General features: G+C 33.6%; 1 protein-coding gene across 1 annotated transcript; it reads left to right on the top strand.

The window, feature by feature from the left end:
* The first annotated feature begins 238 nt into the window (after positions 1-238).
* On the top strand, positions 239-2458 carry LOC112730594 (uncharacterized). Its single transcript, XM_072210473.1, has 6 exons — positions 239-365; positions 466-583; positions 864-1020; positions 1120-1200; positions 1301-1409; positions 1812-2458. The coding sequence occupies exons 4-6, from the start codon at positions 1171-1173 to the stop codon at positions 2114-2116; spliced, it is 444 nt and encodes a 147-aa protein (XP_072066574.1). The 5' UTR covers positions 239-365; positions 466-583; positions 864-1020; positions 1120-1170; the 3' UTR covers positions 2117-2458.
* The last annotated feature ends 17044 nt before the right edge of the window (positions 2459-19502 follow it).

The raw sequence follows: 19502 nt of genomic DNA, 5'->3' as shown, positions 1-19502 counted from the left end.
AGTATCAAAAAGAGAGGTTGGGATAGTTTTAAAAAGGAGAAATGATGCAACTTTTTTATGTTATAAAAGACAAACTTTTTATCTTCTTTCGCTTCTTTTCAATCACTACTAAAATATTAATACTAGAAATAAAATGTGTACAAGAATAGTTTACACAAAGATGGTGCATATAACATTATTCTTTTAAAAAAGTGATATTTTTTGAAATATAAAAGTTAGACACTGAATAGGAGAATTTTCCTTTATATGAATACGTTTATAGATTTATAGTACATTATTACTATTTTTCTCTCATTTTATGATCTGATTGTAGGCTTCAAGTGTAAGCATTTTAGAGAAAAATCCTAAAGTTGTTTTTGTGTTAGGTGAGCCCTGACTCATTACATTCAAATTAATATGTTTTTCATGTTCTTCTCACAAGATATTGTGCTCCATTGAAGAGTGTGTGTCCTGAAAATGATGCAGGTGGCCCAGGCAGTGGGAAAGGAACACAATGTACAAACATTGCCAAACTGTTTGGTTATACTCACCTCAGTGCTGGAGATCTTCTGCGAGCAGAGTCCGAATCTGATTCGGAAAATGGGTATGACTTATGAGTCATTGAACCATTCTTTGTCTCTCTTAAAATCGTTTGAATGCAATTTAGCATGAGATCATTGTTATAGCCCATTATGATAGTATATTGTTTTGGCCATACTTTCCAAATTCATATTTCTTTCTATACAAATTTTATGTTTTTCTCCTATACTTGGTATTATTCCTTGTCAATTTCAACAGGTAAATTTTATTGTTTAAGTTTGTTAATTTTCTCTTTGAGTTTATCTTTTCAATTCCTTTATTTTCTTGTGTTTGACACTTGACAGAATAATGATAAAGAATGTGATGAAAGAAGGGAAAATTGTTCTTTCAGAGGTGACGGTGAAGCTTCTGCAACAAGCAATGTGAAAAATTGACAAGGACAAATTTCTCATTGATGGCTTTCCTTGTAACGACGAAAATCGAGCAGCATTTGAGAATGTGGTAAGTTCCTTTCTAAATTCTAAAAATGTTTTAATTTGTTTGATTTTTTTTCAAAACAGATATATAATTCTATCATCTTTTAATTCGTTTGATTTGCAGACTGGAATAGAGCCAGCTTTTGTTCTGTATTTCGATTGTTCTGTGGAAGAGATGGAGCGGCGTCTTCTTAATAGGAACCAAGTTAGTTTTGTCTTTCCAGAAAAAAAAAATAGAGAACTGTTTCTTCTAATTTTCTTATGGTTATCAGCAAATTCATCTTCTTTTTTTTTGGATAATGAAGGCAAGAGAGGATGACAAGATTGAAACAATAAAGAAGCAATTTAAGATTTTCTTGGAGTCTAATCCACCCGTGATTTCTTATTATGGCGAGAAAAGGAAAAATTCGCAAGGTATTTGGTTTTTTGGTGCTGCTTTTGCGTGGGGCTCGAACCCATGACCCCAAAGTTAAAAACTTCGTGTTTTACCATCTGAGCTAGATAGGCTTTAAATTTAAAAACTTCAAAAATCCTAACAAGTGTCATGTTTATTAAAAAATTGATTAAAGAAAACCATATCAAAATTTCAATGAGAAAGTAAAGCATATTAAAATGAATATATATAGATTAAATAGCTACTTCTACCCACCAAAATTCTGAGTAGACAAACTTAACCACAAAAAATTAAAATCGACTTTATATCCATAAAATATAGGATTTTGTAGAGAAAATTATCTCAACTCTGAAAAATTAAATAAAATTTTTTAAACTACCCTTTAATACAACTTTACCTTAATTTTTGCTCCATCTGAGTAGGCCTTCTTCACAATTTTATGTTGCCATGCTTGAAGTGGGAAACTCAGTGCCACCTATGCTGCATGAAGGTGCCTTCCCCTAATGCTATCGAAGATCGTCGATCTCTGGCACTGCGCAAGCCGAGGAAGAGGCAGTTCGATGTGTCGGTCAGCACCGACATTACTAGGGGTTTGGAGAAGAGGATACAGTTTGATTTGAAGACCGAGACTGACAGGATGAAAGATGCGATTTTGAGGAAGGAGGCGGTGGCGATGGCTATGGAGAACGACGATATTGACGTAGTGGTGGAGCGAATTTTGCGATAATTTGCACTGACAGCAGTGGCTAATGCGGCGGCGGGGACGGTGATGGTTGAAGTGAGGTCGTGGAATCTGAAGACGAAAAGGATTGCATATAAGGATTTGGAGGTTGTTTTTGGCGAGGAGGAATATCAGTAGTTAAAAATGAAGGGGTGGTATAATTGGAATTAGGGGAGTGATGATATAGAATAAAATCAAAAGTTAGGATTATATTATATTAGAGGCTAGTTTAAAAATTTTATTTAATTTTTTAAGATTTAGATTTTATTTAATTTTTTAAAATTTGAGTAATTTTATCTGCAAAAATTTATTTTTATGAATATAAAATTAATTTTAATTTTTTTGTAATTGATTTTGTCAGTATTTAGATCTTTAATAGTTAGAAATGATTATATATATTATCGTAGTTTTAACTTAGACTAAGAGAGAGATTATCAATTTTTAGAAAGTAGTTTCTTTCAAATATAACATTATACGATCTGAGCATTATAACTCAGTCATAATTAATTATAAATTGACTTTCTTAATAGGTTACGATATATAAGATAGAATATTAACTTCTAATATTTATTTAAACAAATTAATAAATTAAATTAATCCAAATTGGTTTCAGCTATAGTTAGAAAATATGTAAACGGCCATTTCTAATTATGATAATTTATAACTAAGTAATTGCATTCAAGTAAAACGACTCCATCTCTAATCACAATTCTCTACAAATAAGGCAGGAGCGAAGTTAGGTTGAAGATGAGGGAGGGGCCAAAAATTAATCTTGTAATAGAAAGAGTAAAATAAAATTTTTAAGGGGGGCTAAAATAAAATTTGTACACAATTTATAAAGAAAATTTAAAATTTGGGAGGGGCCATTGCCCCTCTTTTATTATATGTGACTTCGCCCCTGAAATAAGGCAATTCTTAAACAGATAAAGGTAGATAAAAAAAAATCCTCAAAAAGGTTTATTCTTTGAACTTGTAATTAATAATATTTATTGACTTGAACGAGGAAGCCATTTACAAATATTCACATGTCGTGTTTTACTTTTTCAAAATATACTTTTTTTTAGAGGGAAAATAACAAGCTCAACTTCTTCCGAAATGAGATATACCTTGGTCATTTACACAAGAACATTATATATCAAGAAATACTATTTAGAATAAATAATTTTTAAAGTATATTGTGTTGTTGGGTTAATAAAAGTATCTATTAGTTATTAGTGTCGAGAAAATCAATTCGATTGAATATACAAGACTATTTCATGGTTGAGAAAGGGTTATAAGAAAATAGAAATGCGGATTTTTTTTAAAATAAATAAAATATTTTATTTATAAATATAAATAATTTGTAATGTTTTTATTGATTTGCATTTTATTACTTATTTCGTTTACGGTGTAAACGAAATAAAATTGTTCATATCTCGTATAAACTCTAAACGAGATATAAGACATGTTTATCGTTGTACGTACTACGTTTGCACACATATTGTGTAACGGACTTTATCTCGTTTACAGTGTAAACTAGATATAAACAATCTTATTTTGTTTATATTATAAACGAGATAAGTAATGGTTTGTGTCTATATAAGAAACTCGTTTACAACATGACTATTGTCACTTTTAAACCACTTTTTACTTCCTTTCTCCCTCCTCTGAACATTTCTGTTGGTATTATTATGGTACTCAAATATTATGGCACTCGTAGATGTACGAGATGATAACATCAACCACCTGAACGCGATTTGACATATCGTTGGAGCGATCGACTTTTAGGTTATTTTTTTGTTTTAGTTAAATAAGCATATAATTATGGTTAGATATTTTTTTAGATTTAGTATCTATTAGGTGGTGGAATGTACTTAATTAGTGATAATTAATTTAATTTAATGTATTAGTTAATTTAATTTATTTAGTAAATATTTATTGCGTTGTTATATTTCTTTAATCTGAATTAAATTTTTTGTAATTTTAATTCTGAATATGCTAGATAACTTGTTTTGCTGTTTATTTGTGGCAATATTATTGGATAAATATTTTAGATTTTTATTTCTAAAATTAATTATTCTTAATCCAATTAATTTATGAAATGTGAAATAATTAGTTATTATCTTTTTTATCTTTTTATTTGAAAATAAAAGTTTTTATTATTGAAATAGATTTATTATTAAAATATTTTATTTTTTAACAAAGGCCTCGTCTATTACTCCCTATGCGAGTAAGCCACACTCTTACATTTATAATCAACATAATTATGATAAATAAGAATATACACTACAATTAAACTTGACCTTATCAATATCCGAGATTCTGTCGGAGGACAACACAAAGACTCCAAGAACATCTTACTACAAATTGCCTAGACATTTTTACTTAATTTCTTGAAGAAAAACGGAGGAGAAGAAGAAGTAAAATGTTTGTTAAGAATACAAATGATTGCAGATCTTTTTATAGCTGCTTGAAATTTGTCGTACTTTATCTCGTTTACAGTGTAAACGTCATAACTTTTTCAATATCTTGTTTACAGTGTTATTAAGGCACAAAAGAGTTATGAAAAGGTTAAAGAGGTCAAAACAGATTTTGTTGAATTAATAATAGATTCAATTAGGTAGTTGGGTGTATAAAAGAGCTCCATTAGTTAGTGAAAGCTCTCTCTAGGTTTTTACTTTCAGTTCTGATAAGCTTCAAAGAGAAACACAATTTTGTTCAATTACTACAATAATTCAGTTTACATTTTCTGTTTCTAAAGAGCTACTTTCTTGTTCTTCAATTCATCAGTATTTTCTTTTTTTTTTTATGGTATCAAGAGCCTTAGGTTCATGATTGATCTATGACATCTTCAATCAATAAATCTCCATCCTCAACAAACATGGCACCAAATTCGAATAACAACAACATCAACAATTTGATATCAACACAATTTCTTTCTCAAAGACCATTCAATCCGATTCAAGACAAACTTGGAGAGAACAACATAAAATATGGGAGCAACAAGCTCTTGCAGCCATAAGAGGTCAACGCTTACAAAATCATCTGCAAAGAGAGAATATTCTATATCAGTTCAAAAATTAAGAAAATCAAAGCGTAGGTATTGAATCTGATCAATACACACAATGGATTCAGGATTACTAGAATCTCATATCATGGTTGCTAGCATCGATGGATTCTGTCTTTAAGCAAAAATGGTGGGGTGCATCTATAGCTATCAAATTTAGAAAAAGATACAAGCTTATTTTCAAGAATAAACAAAATTGAAAATTAAACAGTTGAAAAGTCAGCTTAAAGGAATCAAGAAACAAAGTCTTCCAGCAGTAGATTACATTTCCATGATCAAGACCATTGCAAACTCCCTAACCGCTCTTGGGAAACCTCTCAAAACTAAAAAACAGATACAGGCAATTCTATAAGGACTTAATGAAGACTATCAAATGCTTCTGATCACAATCAACTCGAAACCAGATTCATTCACACTATGTGATGTTGAAACTCTTCTGTTAACTTATGAGGATTTGCTGGAGAAGTTGCAAAAAAACAGAAACCGCAATGGTTCAGGCAAATCTTGCTCAATCTTCATATATTACAATTCCAAATTTTAATAAAGGCAATGGAGGGTATAGAGGAGGAAGAATTGGTAATAGATTTCAAAGTGGCAGATCTTTCTACTAATCTCCAAGACTACAATACCAAGTGTGTGAAAAAATTGGTCACATTGCTTGGCACTGTTTTCACAAATTCAACCAAGAATTACCCCCACTTTCATAGCCTCAAAAGTTAAGATTTGATACCTTTGGTACAAATTTATCATCTGTTTCAGGTTCACAAGGCATTCCTATGTCAACCACTCCACCACCGCCAACATCATCCTTCCACAATCCATCAACATATGTAGTTGTACCTTCATCTATTATAGACCCCTCATGGTATCTAGATTCAGATGCATCATATCACATAACATCTAATCCTTCAAATTTTCTCTTTGAATCAGAATACACTGATTCTGATCAGGAGGTATAGCTTCAAACTGTTTCACAGAATTTTGCGTCAAGAAGGTATACATCACAGATTCTCATGTCTATATACTCTTGAGCAAAATGGCTTGATTGAGAGAAAGCATATACATATTATAAAAACAAGTTTAGCTACGCTTTCTACAGCTTCCTGATGCGCGAGCATCTTCTCTATCTTTTTCTAGTGAATTTGCACTTGAATTGCTAAGTTTAATCAAGATTTAATATATTTTAGCCACTATGAATGCTACTTTGAGTCGTGTGCGATTCTGTTTATTTCAGGTGGCATTTTAGACGAATTTCGCAGAATTTAAGCCAAGGCTAGAGAATGGAGAAAATGAAGAATCGATGCTGTCCACTCCACGCTGAACTTGAAATTTTCCAAGTTCAACGTGAAGCACTAACCCTCCATCCAGTCAAGTTTGACCTTGTCCACACTGAACTTGGGATTTTCCAAGTTCAGCGTGGAATTCACGCACTAAAGGAAATCCATGTACTATCCCACGCTGAATTTGGGAATTTCCAAGTTCAGCGTGGATTCAAAAGAAAAGCATGGAAGTAATACGGCCTCTTCCACGCTAAACTTGGAAATTTCCAAGTTCAGTGTGGATCCTGATAATAACAGTGGTCCCCAATCTTCTTCCAAAGGCTGCACGCATAGTTTAATTAATTTTGATTAAATTTGTATTTTATTTTAAAATAGGAAAAGATATTATTTTAGTTTTAAAAAATATATTTAAAATTTATTAGAATTAGATATAAAAGGGAAAAGAGACTTCTCTACTCTTCTACCTCAATCCACATTATTCACAATTCACAGTTTAAGAAATTCTTATTTTCTCTCTGAACCATGAGCAACTAAACCTCCACTGTTAAGGTTAGGAGCTCTGTCTATTGTATGGATTGATACTATTATTTTTCTATTTTAATTCATGTACTGATTTATAATTCAAGAATTGTTTTCGTTCTTTATCTTATGAATTTGGGTGGAACGGAAGTATGACCCTTGTTCTAATTGAGTTCTTGTATAACTTGGAAAAGCTCTTTACTTGAACAACAGCTTGAAAACATATTCTCCTAAATTTCTAATTATCTGGACTTAACGGGATACATGACATATAATCCTCTTATATTTAAGTAATTAGAATTTTTATGGCATATAAACTAGAATTGAACTTCACCCTCTAATTGGAATTAAGTGACCAAGAAATTGGCGGTTGATGAATTTTAGAGGAGACTAAAAAGGTCTAAGGAATTAGGGTTTAGTCACATATAATTTGCCATGAATTAAATCTTGTATGATTAAAATAGTTAGTAAGAAAAGTCAATTCAGAAAATAGATATCTCTGAAGCCTTAACTGTTTCTCCATACATATTTCACAACCTATTTACTGCTTGCTTTATTAATTTTCTGAATTTACTGTTTAATGCAATTGAGACCCAAACGCTCTTTTCTGTTTGTCTAACTAAGTAAATCATTTAGTGTGTGTTTGGATTACAGTTTGTAAATGGGAGTTTGCATAAAATTGATTTGCAAACTTGATTTTGATAAAAAGTAAGTTTGTGTTAAAGTGATTTATGTTTGGTAATTTTTGTATCAAAATTGATTATAGTAAAATAAATGTTGTTTGGCTTATACCATTCAAAATCACTTTTAGATAAAAAATTACTAAAATAGACCTCAACTTAAATATTTTTTTTATATTATCCTATCATTCTAATTTAGATATTTAAATAGATCTTATTAATTAATTTTATAATAAAATTAATATTTATTTACTAAAATAAAAATAACATATAAAAATAGATAAAATATATGTTTAAATAAAAATAAAACAATATAAATTTTAGATATATATATATAAAAATATTTAATCAAATATGTTACATTTTTTTTAAGTATTAACTAAAAATATTACTTTAGTATTTTTTTACATCATACTCTTATTCCAGTACTCTTAATCATGTTATTCTTAATATTAATTTGGAATCCAACGTTTATGATTTTATTATTATCTATGATTAATTTTTTATTTAATTTATTTTTTTAATAGAATCATAATCTATGTTATAAAAAATTACACTAAAACATAGTATATGAGAATTACAATTATAATAAAGAGTACTAAAAATAATAAAAAAATTAAATATTTTCTTTATAGTAATTGAAACAAATCTAAAAATTTTTTATGATCTTTTTATATAGTATATTTTTAGTATTTTTAGTATTCTTTTTTTAGTATGCTATAATTTTTTACTACTATTATTATTTATAGTTAATTTTTTGTTTAATTTACTTTACCTAATAGAATCAATAAATTATATTATAAAAAGATACTAACAAACATAATACACAAAAATTACAATTATAAAAGTGTATAATATCAAACAAACAGTTGAAAAAATAAAAATAATAAATAATAAAAAATAGAGCTCATATAAATAGAAATAACAAGAATTTTATAAATAATATAATAACATACATGAAGGATAAAGTTGGTAAAAGATAAATAAATTGTTAGTATTTATGGCTAAAAGCTCGTTAGGAAAACGCAGAAGCTAAAAATAGTTGCTTCTTGTAAACGTTGGTTTTGGTAGCAAAATCACTTATGCGTCCATGAAAAAAAATTTTGCCAAACCAAAAGTTGAAGCTTTCAAGAAGTCTAAACGTGCTTCTTCTCTTCCAACGAGTTTCCCAAACACACCCTTAACCATTGTTGCTTAGTCCATCAATCCTCGTGGGATCGACCCTCACTCACCTGAGGTATTGCTTGGTACGACCCGGTGCACTTGCCGGTTAGTTTGTGGGTTATAAATTCCACACCAAGTTTTTGGCGTCGTTGCCGGAGATTAATAGTGATTAACAACTAATAGTTGTTTGATTGCTTAGATTAGATATTTTTCCTTTTATTATTTTTTTAATATTATTAATTTTTATTTTTATTTTATTTTATTTACTTCCTCTTCGTTCATAAACCCCTCCCCTGTTTCGTTTTCTTTCTTTTTTTCCCTTTTATTATTTAGTTTTAACAAAACAAAAAAAATAAATATAAATAAATAAATAAATAAATAGTATTAATATTTTTCTTAATTTCTAAAATTAAGTTTGGTGTTCCTAATTAGTCTTATTTTAATTTTTCTTATTTAATTTACCTAATAATTTCAAAAATTTTTAGTCTTAATTTTAGTAATAATTTTTAAATTTTAGTGTTTATTTTATTCAATATTTTTATCTCTTTACACATGTTACCTCACTGGAAATTCTCTGCACTCTAACGTAGAGAGTTCCATCATTTCTTGTTTTATGTCTGTTCATGCACAGGAACAGGGATAAAGAACCTCTTTTAGACTTTGATCCTGAACCTAAAAAGACTTTTAGGTGGCGTTTACAACAAGCAAGACTGTACACGGCTGCAGAGTCTACTATGGATCATAATAATGTTGTTAATGCCAATATGACAAATCCGAATGGGAATGAACAACCTAGGAGAGTGCTAGGCTCTTACACTGCTCCTATTGCAGATCTTTATGGAAAAAGCATTGTGGTACCTCCTATAACTGCAAACAACTTTGAGTTGAAACCACAATTGGTCACCCTGGTGCAACAAAACTGTCAGTATCATGGTCTTCCCCAAGAAGACCCAAATCAATTTATTTCTAATTTTCTGCAGATTTGTGATACTGTGAAGACAAATGGAGTGAACCCTGAAGTGTACAAACTCATGCTCTTCCCATTTGCTCTGAGGGATAGAGCAAAGCTATGGCTAGATTCCCAACCCATGGAAGTTTGGATACTTGGGATAAGGTTGTTACTGGGTTTCTTACTAAATTTTTCCCACCAAAGAAGCTGACTAAGCTTAGGGTGGAGGTTTAGACCTTCAAGTAGAAGGATGGTGAAACTCTTTATGAAGCTTGGGAGAGATACAAGCTACTGACTAGGCAATACCCTCCGGACATGTTCTCCAAATGGACCCAACTAGATATCTTTTATGAAGGTTTGGGTGAAATATCCAAGATGTGCTTAGATAATTCTACAGGTGGTTCATTGCACATGAAGAAGACACCGAAAGAAACTATTGAACTTATTGAGTTGGTTGCTAGCAACCAATATTTATACTCATCTAATAGGAATCCTGTGAACTCGGAGGCTCCTCAGAAGAAGGGTGTTATAGAAGTAGAAGCTCTTAATGCTATTCTTGCTCAGAACAAGCTTATGTCTCAGCAAATAAATCTACTTACTCAGCAGATAGGTGGCATGCAAGTCTCAGCTATCAACACCCAAAATTTACCTCAAGAGGTCCCTTATGACATGACAAGTAATTTTATACAAAATGAGAATTATGATTATGCTCAATCCTCTTCTGAACAGGTCAACTACATGGGGAGTGGTCCTAGAAATCCCAATAATGGTCCATATTCTAAGACATACAATCAGGGATGGAGAAATCACCCAAATTTTGGGTAGAGGGACCAACCTCAGAGACCTCAGAATTTCAACAATAATTCTCAGGGTGGCTTCCAATAGAACAATCACAATAACCACCAGTTTCAGTCATCTCAGCAAGCAACTTCTCAGCCCCAGCAGAACAATGATTTGAAAGCAATACTGGAAAGTTTTAGACAGGAAACCAGAGCATCAATCAAGAATTTGGAGATTCAGATGGGTCAATTAGCCACAAAAGTTAATGAAATTGATTAGAGGACCACTAATAGCCTTCCTGGTAACACCATTCCAAATCCAAGAGAGGAATGCAAGGCTATCACTTTGATAAGTGGATAAGTGGACAAGTGGCAAGTACGGAAGCACAAGTTAATGAAGAGCCAGTTGAAAAAGAAGCTCCAGAAGAGAAGAAGGAAGAAGTAGAGCACGTCCTTCCAAAGCGTGCAGACAACCCATTCCCAGACTCTCTTGACACCTATCCTACATTGCCAAAGGCTCCTGAATACAAGCCTAAAATGCCATATCCTCAGAGACTTCAAAAAGAGACCAAGGACAAGCAGTTTTCAAAGTTCTTGGAAGTCTTCAGAAAGTTGCAAATCAATATTCCTTTTGTTGAGGTTTTGGAGGTTTTAAAGCAAATGCCTCTCTATGTCAAATTCATGAAGGAGTTGTTGTCAAAGAAGAAGCCTTTAAAGGGGGATGAGACAGTGGTCTTGACTAAAGAATGTAGTGCCATAATTCAGAATAACTTACTAAGGAAGATGCTAGATCCAGGAAGGTTTCAAATTCCATGTACCATTGGGAGCACAACCTTTGAGAAAGCGTTATGTGATCTGAGAGCAAGCATCAATCTAATGTCCTTGTCTGTGATGAAGAAGTTGCAAATCCAAGAGGCACAACCAACAAGGATAGCATTACAAATGGCAGATAAATCTATAAAGCCTGCATATGGATTAGTGGAAAATGTCTTGGTCAAAGTGGGTAAGTTCTTCCTCCCGGCAGATTTTGTGATTTTAGACACAGGGGAGGATGAGAATGCCTCTATAATTCTAGGAAGACCATTCCTAGCCACTGGAAGAGCTCTGATTGATGTGGAAGAAGGTGAATTAGTGCTTAGAGTGCATAATGAGCAACTAGTCTTTCATGTCTTCAAAGATATACATTCAGCAGGTGAAAAAGAGAGGTGCATGCAGACTGAGCTTATTGATCCAAATCTTCAAGAACCCCCTGATGATACATAACAGAAATTGCAGCTCAAACCTTCTTTGGTGATAACTAATAAAATTTCTCTTGACATCAAACCTAAGTTTGGTGTCGGGAATGCATCATCCACCAAGGCGGAGGTTCCCAAAAAGAAGAAAGTACCCAGGAGATGGAGAAACAAAAAGATTTTCACTGAAGACTTCTCCCCAGGAATGAAAGTGGTGTTGACTAGCAATCCAGTGTGAATTTATACAATAAATAGAATTCTCTTTCTGGAGCATATTGAAATACTTTATGGAGACACAGGAAAGAAGCTCACAGTGAGGGGTGAAGAGCTAAGCCCCTATAATCCTCCTTCTTAGAGGAGCTGACCGTCAAGCTAGTGACGGTAAAGAAGCGCTTGTCAGGAGATTTCGTATCCTTAGTTATTTTTCCGTTGCGTTGATTATATTATTTGTTTGATTTTTATTGAGTTTTTACTGTTTTCCTTTGTTTTACTTATGTTTTGATCATGCATAAATTTTAAAACAGGAATCGAACACTTAGAAAAATTTTGGAACACCCTAAAAAAAGTTGAGTCTGCCAGTTCCACACTGAACTTGAAATTTTCTAAGTTCAGCGTGGCATGTGCGTGTAATTTGAAAGAAAACCTCTGCCAAGTCCACGCTGAAATTCTAAGTTCAACGTAGCATACGATGTAAGTTGTGTAATTTTGGTTAAATTCCAAATTTAGCGTGGAGAACGACGTAAAGAAGAATAAAACGGCCAAAGCCCATGCTAAACTTAAAATACCTCAAGTTCAGCGTGGGATTAAAAAAAAAAAAAGAGAAAAAGAGAGCGTTAGCGCTGAACATGGTATCCACCAAATTCAGCGTGGAGCATGCAATCCACACTTCAATTACCTATTCCTCCCCTCCTGATCCCATACAGCTTTCCACTCTGCAATCCACACTTCAATTACCTATTCCTCCCCTCCTGATCCCATACAACTTTCCACTCCCCCCTTCCCTTATATATATCCCCCCATTATGTGACACACACACATATATATAATTCTATTACTATCTCCCCCCCCCCCCCCCTCTTTTATATACACGTATATATCCATTATCCCCCTCCCCCTTATATATATATATATATATATAAATAAATAAATAACTATATAAAAATAAAATAAAAAAATGATATATATATATATTATTTTAACCTCTTTTATTTTTTTATCATTTTATTCATCTTTTATCATAATATTTATTTTTACTCCTCCGTATGTCTTATTCTGTTTCTTCCTGCTTTCAGTTTTTCTTTGCTTGAGGACAAGCAAACTCTTAAGTTTGGTGTTGTCGTTTCGCTTGTGAATTTTCTGTTTATTTTAATGACACCGCCAAAGGGAGGCAAATCATCTTCACGGAGGAGCACAGCCTGAAGAATGAAACGGCCACTAGGATAACTGAGGTGGTTGAGTTCCTTTCATTCTATATTCCTTCCCATTCTTACTATATTAGGTTTCGGTTTTCTGTTGTTTTGTTTTAGTTATTACATGATCAGATATTATTTCAATTCCTAGGTTCTAGTTTAATTTACTGTCTATTTTGTTATTTGATTTCTTTTTATGATAAAAAAAAAAGAGTGTTTCATGTATTGCTCACTGAGCTTGAAAATTAAAAGAAAAGAAAAAAAGTGATGTAATGCATGAAAAGAGTGAGTTTATATCTAAGATTAGTCATATTTACTTAATTGTGGTGGTGTTATTTGTAACTCTGAATGAATGACATAAACAGCGCATATTTGAAATTGAATTAAGGGATGTTGATGTATGAGGAATAGGGATTTAGAGAATTATTATGACTTCTCTGAAATAAACAAAAATTTAATCCTTGAAACAAAATAAGCATAAAAGCAAGGTCCAAGACTCTGAGCATCAATGACTAGGGAGTCTGAAATAATAAAAAGCTCAAAGAGTTGTTTTCCTAGTTATATGCTTGTGGTATTCTTGTTTCAAGTAACCTTTGAGACAGAATATTTAGAGTTGTGACCAAATACATTTAGCAGAGTATGCAAAAAGCTTTGAGCACCATTGTCTGGGAGAAACTGAAAGAGCAATCAGAACTTAGAAAGAGTTTCCCAGTCAAGTGCTTGTGGTGTTTCTGTGTCAAGTAAAACTTGAGACAAAACATTTAAAGTCACGGCTAGACTCAAGGTGCAAAGCACCAAAGAAAAGAGAATTAAAGTAAATTTTGCAGTGTTCAAGGATTAAACTGGAGTATAAAGATCAGAGAATTCATAATATGATCCGGATTCTAATTCCGAATGACACTGACATTCTTCTGATTCAAAGGAAAGTGAGATGCCAAAACTATTCAAAGTTACAATGAATAAACCCCATTTTAAGAATAGACTCGAGAATGACTAAATTATCACTTCTCATGCAAATTTACATCTTAATCATGCACTTATTTTGGTTGCTTGAGGACAAGCAACAACTCAAGTTTGGTATTGTGATGCGTGAGCATCTTTTCTATCTTTTCCTAGTGAATTTGCACTTGAATTGCTAAGTTTAATCAAGATTTAATATATTTTAGCTACTATGATGCTACTTTGAGTCGTGTGCAATTCTGTTTATTTCAGGTGGCATTTTGGACGAATTTCGCAAAGTTTAAGCCAAGGCTAGAGAATGGAAAAAATGAAGAATTGATGCTGTCCACTCCACGCTGAACTTGGAATTTTTCAAGTTCAACGTGGAGCACTAACCTTCCATCCAGTCAAGTTCGACCTTGTCCACGCTGAACTTGGGATTTTCCAAGTTCAGCGTGGAATTCACGCACTAAAGAAAATCCATGTACTATCCCACGTTGAACTTGGAAATTTCCAAGTTCAGCGTGGATTCAAAAGAAAAGCATGGAAGTAATACGGCCTCTTCCACGCTGAACTTGAAAATTTCCAAGTTCAGCGTGGATCCTGATAATAACAGTGGTCCCCAATCTTCTTTCAAAGGTTGCACGCATAGTTTAATTAATTTTGATTAAATTTGTATTTTATTTTAAAATAGGAAAAGATATTATTTTATTTTTAGAAAATAGATTTAAAATTTATTAGGATTAGATATAAAAGGGAAAAGAGACTTCTCTACTCTTCTACCTCATTCCACATTATTCACAATTCACGGTTTAAGAGAATCCTTATTTTCTCTCTGAACCATGAGCAACTAAACCTCCACTGTTAAGGTTAGGAGCTCTGTCTATTGTATGGATTGATACTATTATTTTTCTATTTTAATTCATGTACTGATTTATAATTCAAGAATTGTTTTCGTTCTTTATCTTATGAATTTGGGTGGAACGGAAGTATGACCCTTGTTCTAATTGAGTTCTTGTATAACTTGGAAAAGCTCTTTACTTGAACAACAGCTTGAAAACATATTCTCCTAAATTTCTAATTATCTGGACTTAACGGGATACGTGACATATAATCCTCTTATATTTGGGTAATTAGGATTTCTGTGGCATATAAACTAGAATTGAACTTCACCCTCTAATTGGAATTAAGTGACCAAAGAATTGGCGGTTGATGAATTTTAGAGGAGACTAAAAAGGTCTAAGGAATTAGGGTTTGGTCACATATAGTTTGCCATGAATTAAATCTTGCATGATTAAAATAGTTAGTAAGAAAAGTCAATCCAGAAAATAGATATCTCTAAATCCTTAACTGTTTCTCCATACATATTTCACAACCTATTTACTGCTTGCTTTATTAATTTTCTGAATTTACTATTTAATGCTGATGGTTTATCAGTGGCTAAAAGAAGGGGGGTTGAATCTTAGCCCCTTTTTCGCTTAGTAACTCTTGCTGTATTTTAGAACACTTGAGGAGATATTTCTTGTTTTTGTCTCGTGCCTAGTCAAGAGACTTTTTTTATTTGTCTCGTGACCAGCCAGGAGATATTTTTCAGTTTTGTCTCCTATGCAGCAGAATCAAAAATGGAGTAGAAGAAAGAGAATATTACACCAAGATATATCCTGGTTCAGCTGCTAAGTGCAATGCAGCCTACATCCAGTCTCCATCACAACAATGATGGAATTTCACTATAATCATCTTTGATTACAAACACCAATTCTCTCTAGGAGATACCCTTCCTATCTGGGACACGTTTAGAATCTATCCACAATCCTGAACTTGACTTGGTCACTGCCAAGCTTCCAACTGCAAAGTGCTAACCCAACTTGCAAGGGGATTCCCACAGAATCATGAAACACAACACACATGTACAAAGGACCTCTAAGAACATCTATGGCTTTTTTTTATTTTGCACACTCTGCCTTTTTCCGCTCTATGGCTTTTTCATACAAACCTCACTGTTTGCCTTTTTTCCATGAGACTCAAGACAGACAAAATTAAACAGAAAAATTACAAAATGAAAACATTGAAGGAGAAGAACTTCTGTTAGCTTAGGTAGCTATGAGAACTCTGTGCCTTGCACTCTCACTCCTTACTTTAAACCCTGGCTGTTCTCCCTTATTTATAAAAGGGGAAGCCTCCACGGTTGAAACCAATGAACCAAGCTAAACTTCTTCTTCTTCATGCAAAACCGGTTCGGCCAGAGAGAGAGGAAAGGAAACCGAATGCTATAACCAACATGCAATTACCTCTGAGTCTTCCCTTTACACCAAGCTTCATCAATTCGAGCCATCCCTCTTGACTTGCACTCCAAGAATGACTCCTATTCCTTGATGCTTCTTGATGCATGACAGCTCATCCTGCTCCACTTTTGCTTCCTCCTTCACGTAGCCTCCCTAGCTACCTTCTGTGATGGGTGAGGACAAAAGCAGAGACGAGCCATGCCTTTGAGATCTTCTTCCTCTGATCGAGATCTTCTTCTTCCATTTTTGGTATGGAGAGCATGAGCTTACTTCACCAAATCTTACCTTATTTTGGTGAAGATCTCAGCCACAACATACTTTTTATTTTTTTTTCTTGCCATCATTGCAATGGTCTTGTAACTTGCTTCTTCTTCTTTCAGGTAGCTTGCTATAGCTTCCATAGTTTCCTCAGAAGTGACCGAAAGAGAAGAGAGAGTAGAAAGAGAAATTTTGAATAATAATCAATGTAACAAAGAGAGAGAATTAGAGTGAATTAAGTTTCCCACTTCCCTTTGTTGAGTAGCGTGCCTCATTAAGGCAATCAATCAAATCAAATGTAATTTCTCTCTCATGGTTCCAATGCAAGTTAATTCAAGTTAATTGAATTTGAAATCCATCACTACTTAAAAGCAATGTTCTAAAAACCGGTTCGAACTGGCCGGTCGAACCATGAATCGGACGCTAAAGCGGTTCGAACAATAAGGAAAACCGCAAAATTAAGAAATCGGCGTTGAATCGACGAACCGGCCGGTTACCGGTCGTTCGAACCGAACCGAGACCCGGCCAGTTTTTTAGCCGTGCTGCAAAACACTGTCGTTTTGCGTTTTGTGAACCCTAATTCCCTTTGCCCTTCGCACTTGCGTCCCACAGACCCACACCCACAGTTCAGCACTTCAGCTCCACTCTCATCAAGGGTCAGAGAGAGTGAGAGACATAGAGAACGCCTGAAGCCCTGAACGCCATCACAATCTGTCGCGCCTTCAGCACCGTCACACCGTCAGCATCGTCGCGCCGTCAGCTCCGTGGCGCCGTTGGGTCCGTCGCACCGTCAGCTTCGTCGCGCAGTCAGCACCGTCGCGCCGTCAACTCTGTCGTGCACTCAGCTCCATCGTGCACTCGGCCACTTCGACCAGTCACCTCCGTCGAGCTCTAAGAGAAAGCAATAGAGTTCGGTTGAAGCGTTGAAGCGGTGAAGCCTGAAGCCTCAAGGTGCCTTCGAGCTCTGAGAGAAAGCAATAGAGTTCCAGGTAATTTTTAATTTAGTTATGAACTTACGATTGTTTGATTGAATCACTGAATAAGTGTTGCATAATGAACTGACTCTGAGTCTCTGATACTGTGATGAAATCTGATACTGTAAACTCTGTGAACTCTGATGAAACTGTGAAATCTGATGAAACTGTGAACTCTGATTTTGTGACATGATTTTGTGAACTCTGATTTTGTGAAATATGATTGTGTGACATGATTTTGTGAACTCTGATTTTGTCAACACTGATTTTGAGACATGATGAACTGCTAAACTTTGAATTTTGGATGTTGTTTGTTCATTTGTTGTGAACTTGAGAGTTGAGATTATTGGGTTGGATTGCTGGTAATATTTAGGTATGGATGAAAGTATCAACCAAGAACTACCTAGGAATAATAATGTTGAAAATAATTCTGCTTCGAATGAACATTCTCTTCCTCCCGCGAGTAACGAAAGTCAGTCACAAACTTCTAGTGTTCGGGGGAAAACTGATCCTGCTTGGAGATACAGTGCTTTACAAAATATAAATGGAAAACCGCATTACCAATGCTTATTTTGTCTGAGTACTTTTGATGATTGATGACAAACTTGGATCATTTTGATGCTGCTATGTTATGTTTGATTGGTTGTTTTGTTTGTTGACTTTTGATTTTTGAATTTGTATTTGAATGAGATTATAACATTTGGTTTATGTAGTACTTTTAATTTGAATGATATTTTAAAGTTTAGATTAGACTATAATTATGTTTTCATGTGCTTATTTATATTTTATTTTTTATTTTATTATAAAACGGTTTTTACGGTTCAACCACGGTCGAACCGGTTGAACCTATGAACCAGTGAACCAGTACCTAGAGCGATTCGATGACCGGTTCGGTTTTCAGAACCTTGCTTAAAAGTGTGATCCGTTGGAAGCATTCCTTGCTTTCTTTCATTATTGGTTTCGGACCAAGCTTTGGTCTTGGTAGCAAAAATTTAAATGGGCTAGTAATAATAACTCAATCTGGCCCAATCAAGGATAAGAATAATTCAGCCACACTTCTTTAAATATTTTTTGAACCAATGCTGAATGTAAGATTCATATTTGGGCGGGAAAGTCTAGGGACCAGCAGATTTATTAAAATCTGGCCAGCACTTAGCCAGTAAAAGGAAAATGAGTGATTCTCCACCATTAGATGAAATCTCACACCATTAAATACACTATTGATGGCTAATTGATGGCTACAACTCACAAAATTTGCTGGCCCCCTAGCACTCCTCTATTTGGGCTTGCAGCAGTTTTTCTTTTCTTTTCGGCCCAACAGAAATCTGCACCAACAAAATTATTAAATTAGCAATTGTAAATATGAAGATCTAATTAATAATTTTGTAATTAATTATGTTAATAATGTTTGATCATCATCAATTTAAATTAGAGTTTTCCAAACTCATCAAATGCAATTGAGACCCAAACGCTCTTTTCTGTTTGTCTAATTAAGTAAATCATTTAACCATTGTTGCTTAGTCTATCAATCCTCATGGGATCGACCCTCACTCACCTGAGATATTGCTTGGTACGACCCGGTGCACTTACCGGTTAGTTTGTGAGTTATAAATTTCGCACCACTTCCATACCTCTTACATATTAGGATGAAGCTGTGATTTCTGCTACCTTCTTCATTAATAGGCTTCCATCATTGAATCTGTCAAATAAATCCCCTTATGAACTTTTTTCAAGTAAACCAGATTATTATATACTAATAGTCTTTAGTTGTGCATGTTATCCTTGAATTAGGCCTTACAATAAAAACAAACTAGAAGTCAGGTCTCATAAATGTATTTTTATTAGGTACTCTTCAGATTTTAAAAGATATAAATGCCTATC

Source organism: Arachis hypogaea, chromosome 12 (assembly GCF_003086295.3).
Source record: "Arachis hypogaea cultivar Tifrunner chromosome 12, arahy.Tifrunner.gnm2.J5K5, whole genome shotgun sequence".
Classification (NCBI taxonomy): domain Eukaryota; kingdom Viridiplantae; phylum Streptophyta; class Magnoliopsida; order Fabales; family Fabaceae; genus Arachis; species Arachis hypogaea.
This window is presented reverse-complemented; position numbering and strand designations above follow the sequence as displayed.

What these genes read in the sequence shown, in the direction of transcription:
- LOC112730594 (XM_072210473.1), top strand. Translation starts at nt 1,171, where the DNA reads ATGGAGCGGCGTCTTCTTAATAGGAACCAA. An exon ending in GTCTTCTTAATAGGAACCAA is followed by an intron (nt 1,201 to 1,300) that starts GTTAGTTTTGTC and finishes TGGATAATGAAG; the next exon opens with GCAAGAGAGGATGACAAGAT. An exon ending in GAAAAGGAAAAATTCGCAAG is followed by an intron (nt 1,410 to 1,811) that starts GTATTTGGTTTT and finishes CCATCTGAGTAG; the next exon opens with GCCTTCTTCACAATTTTATG.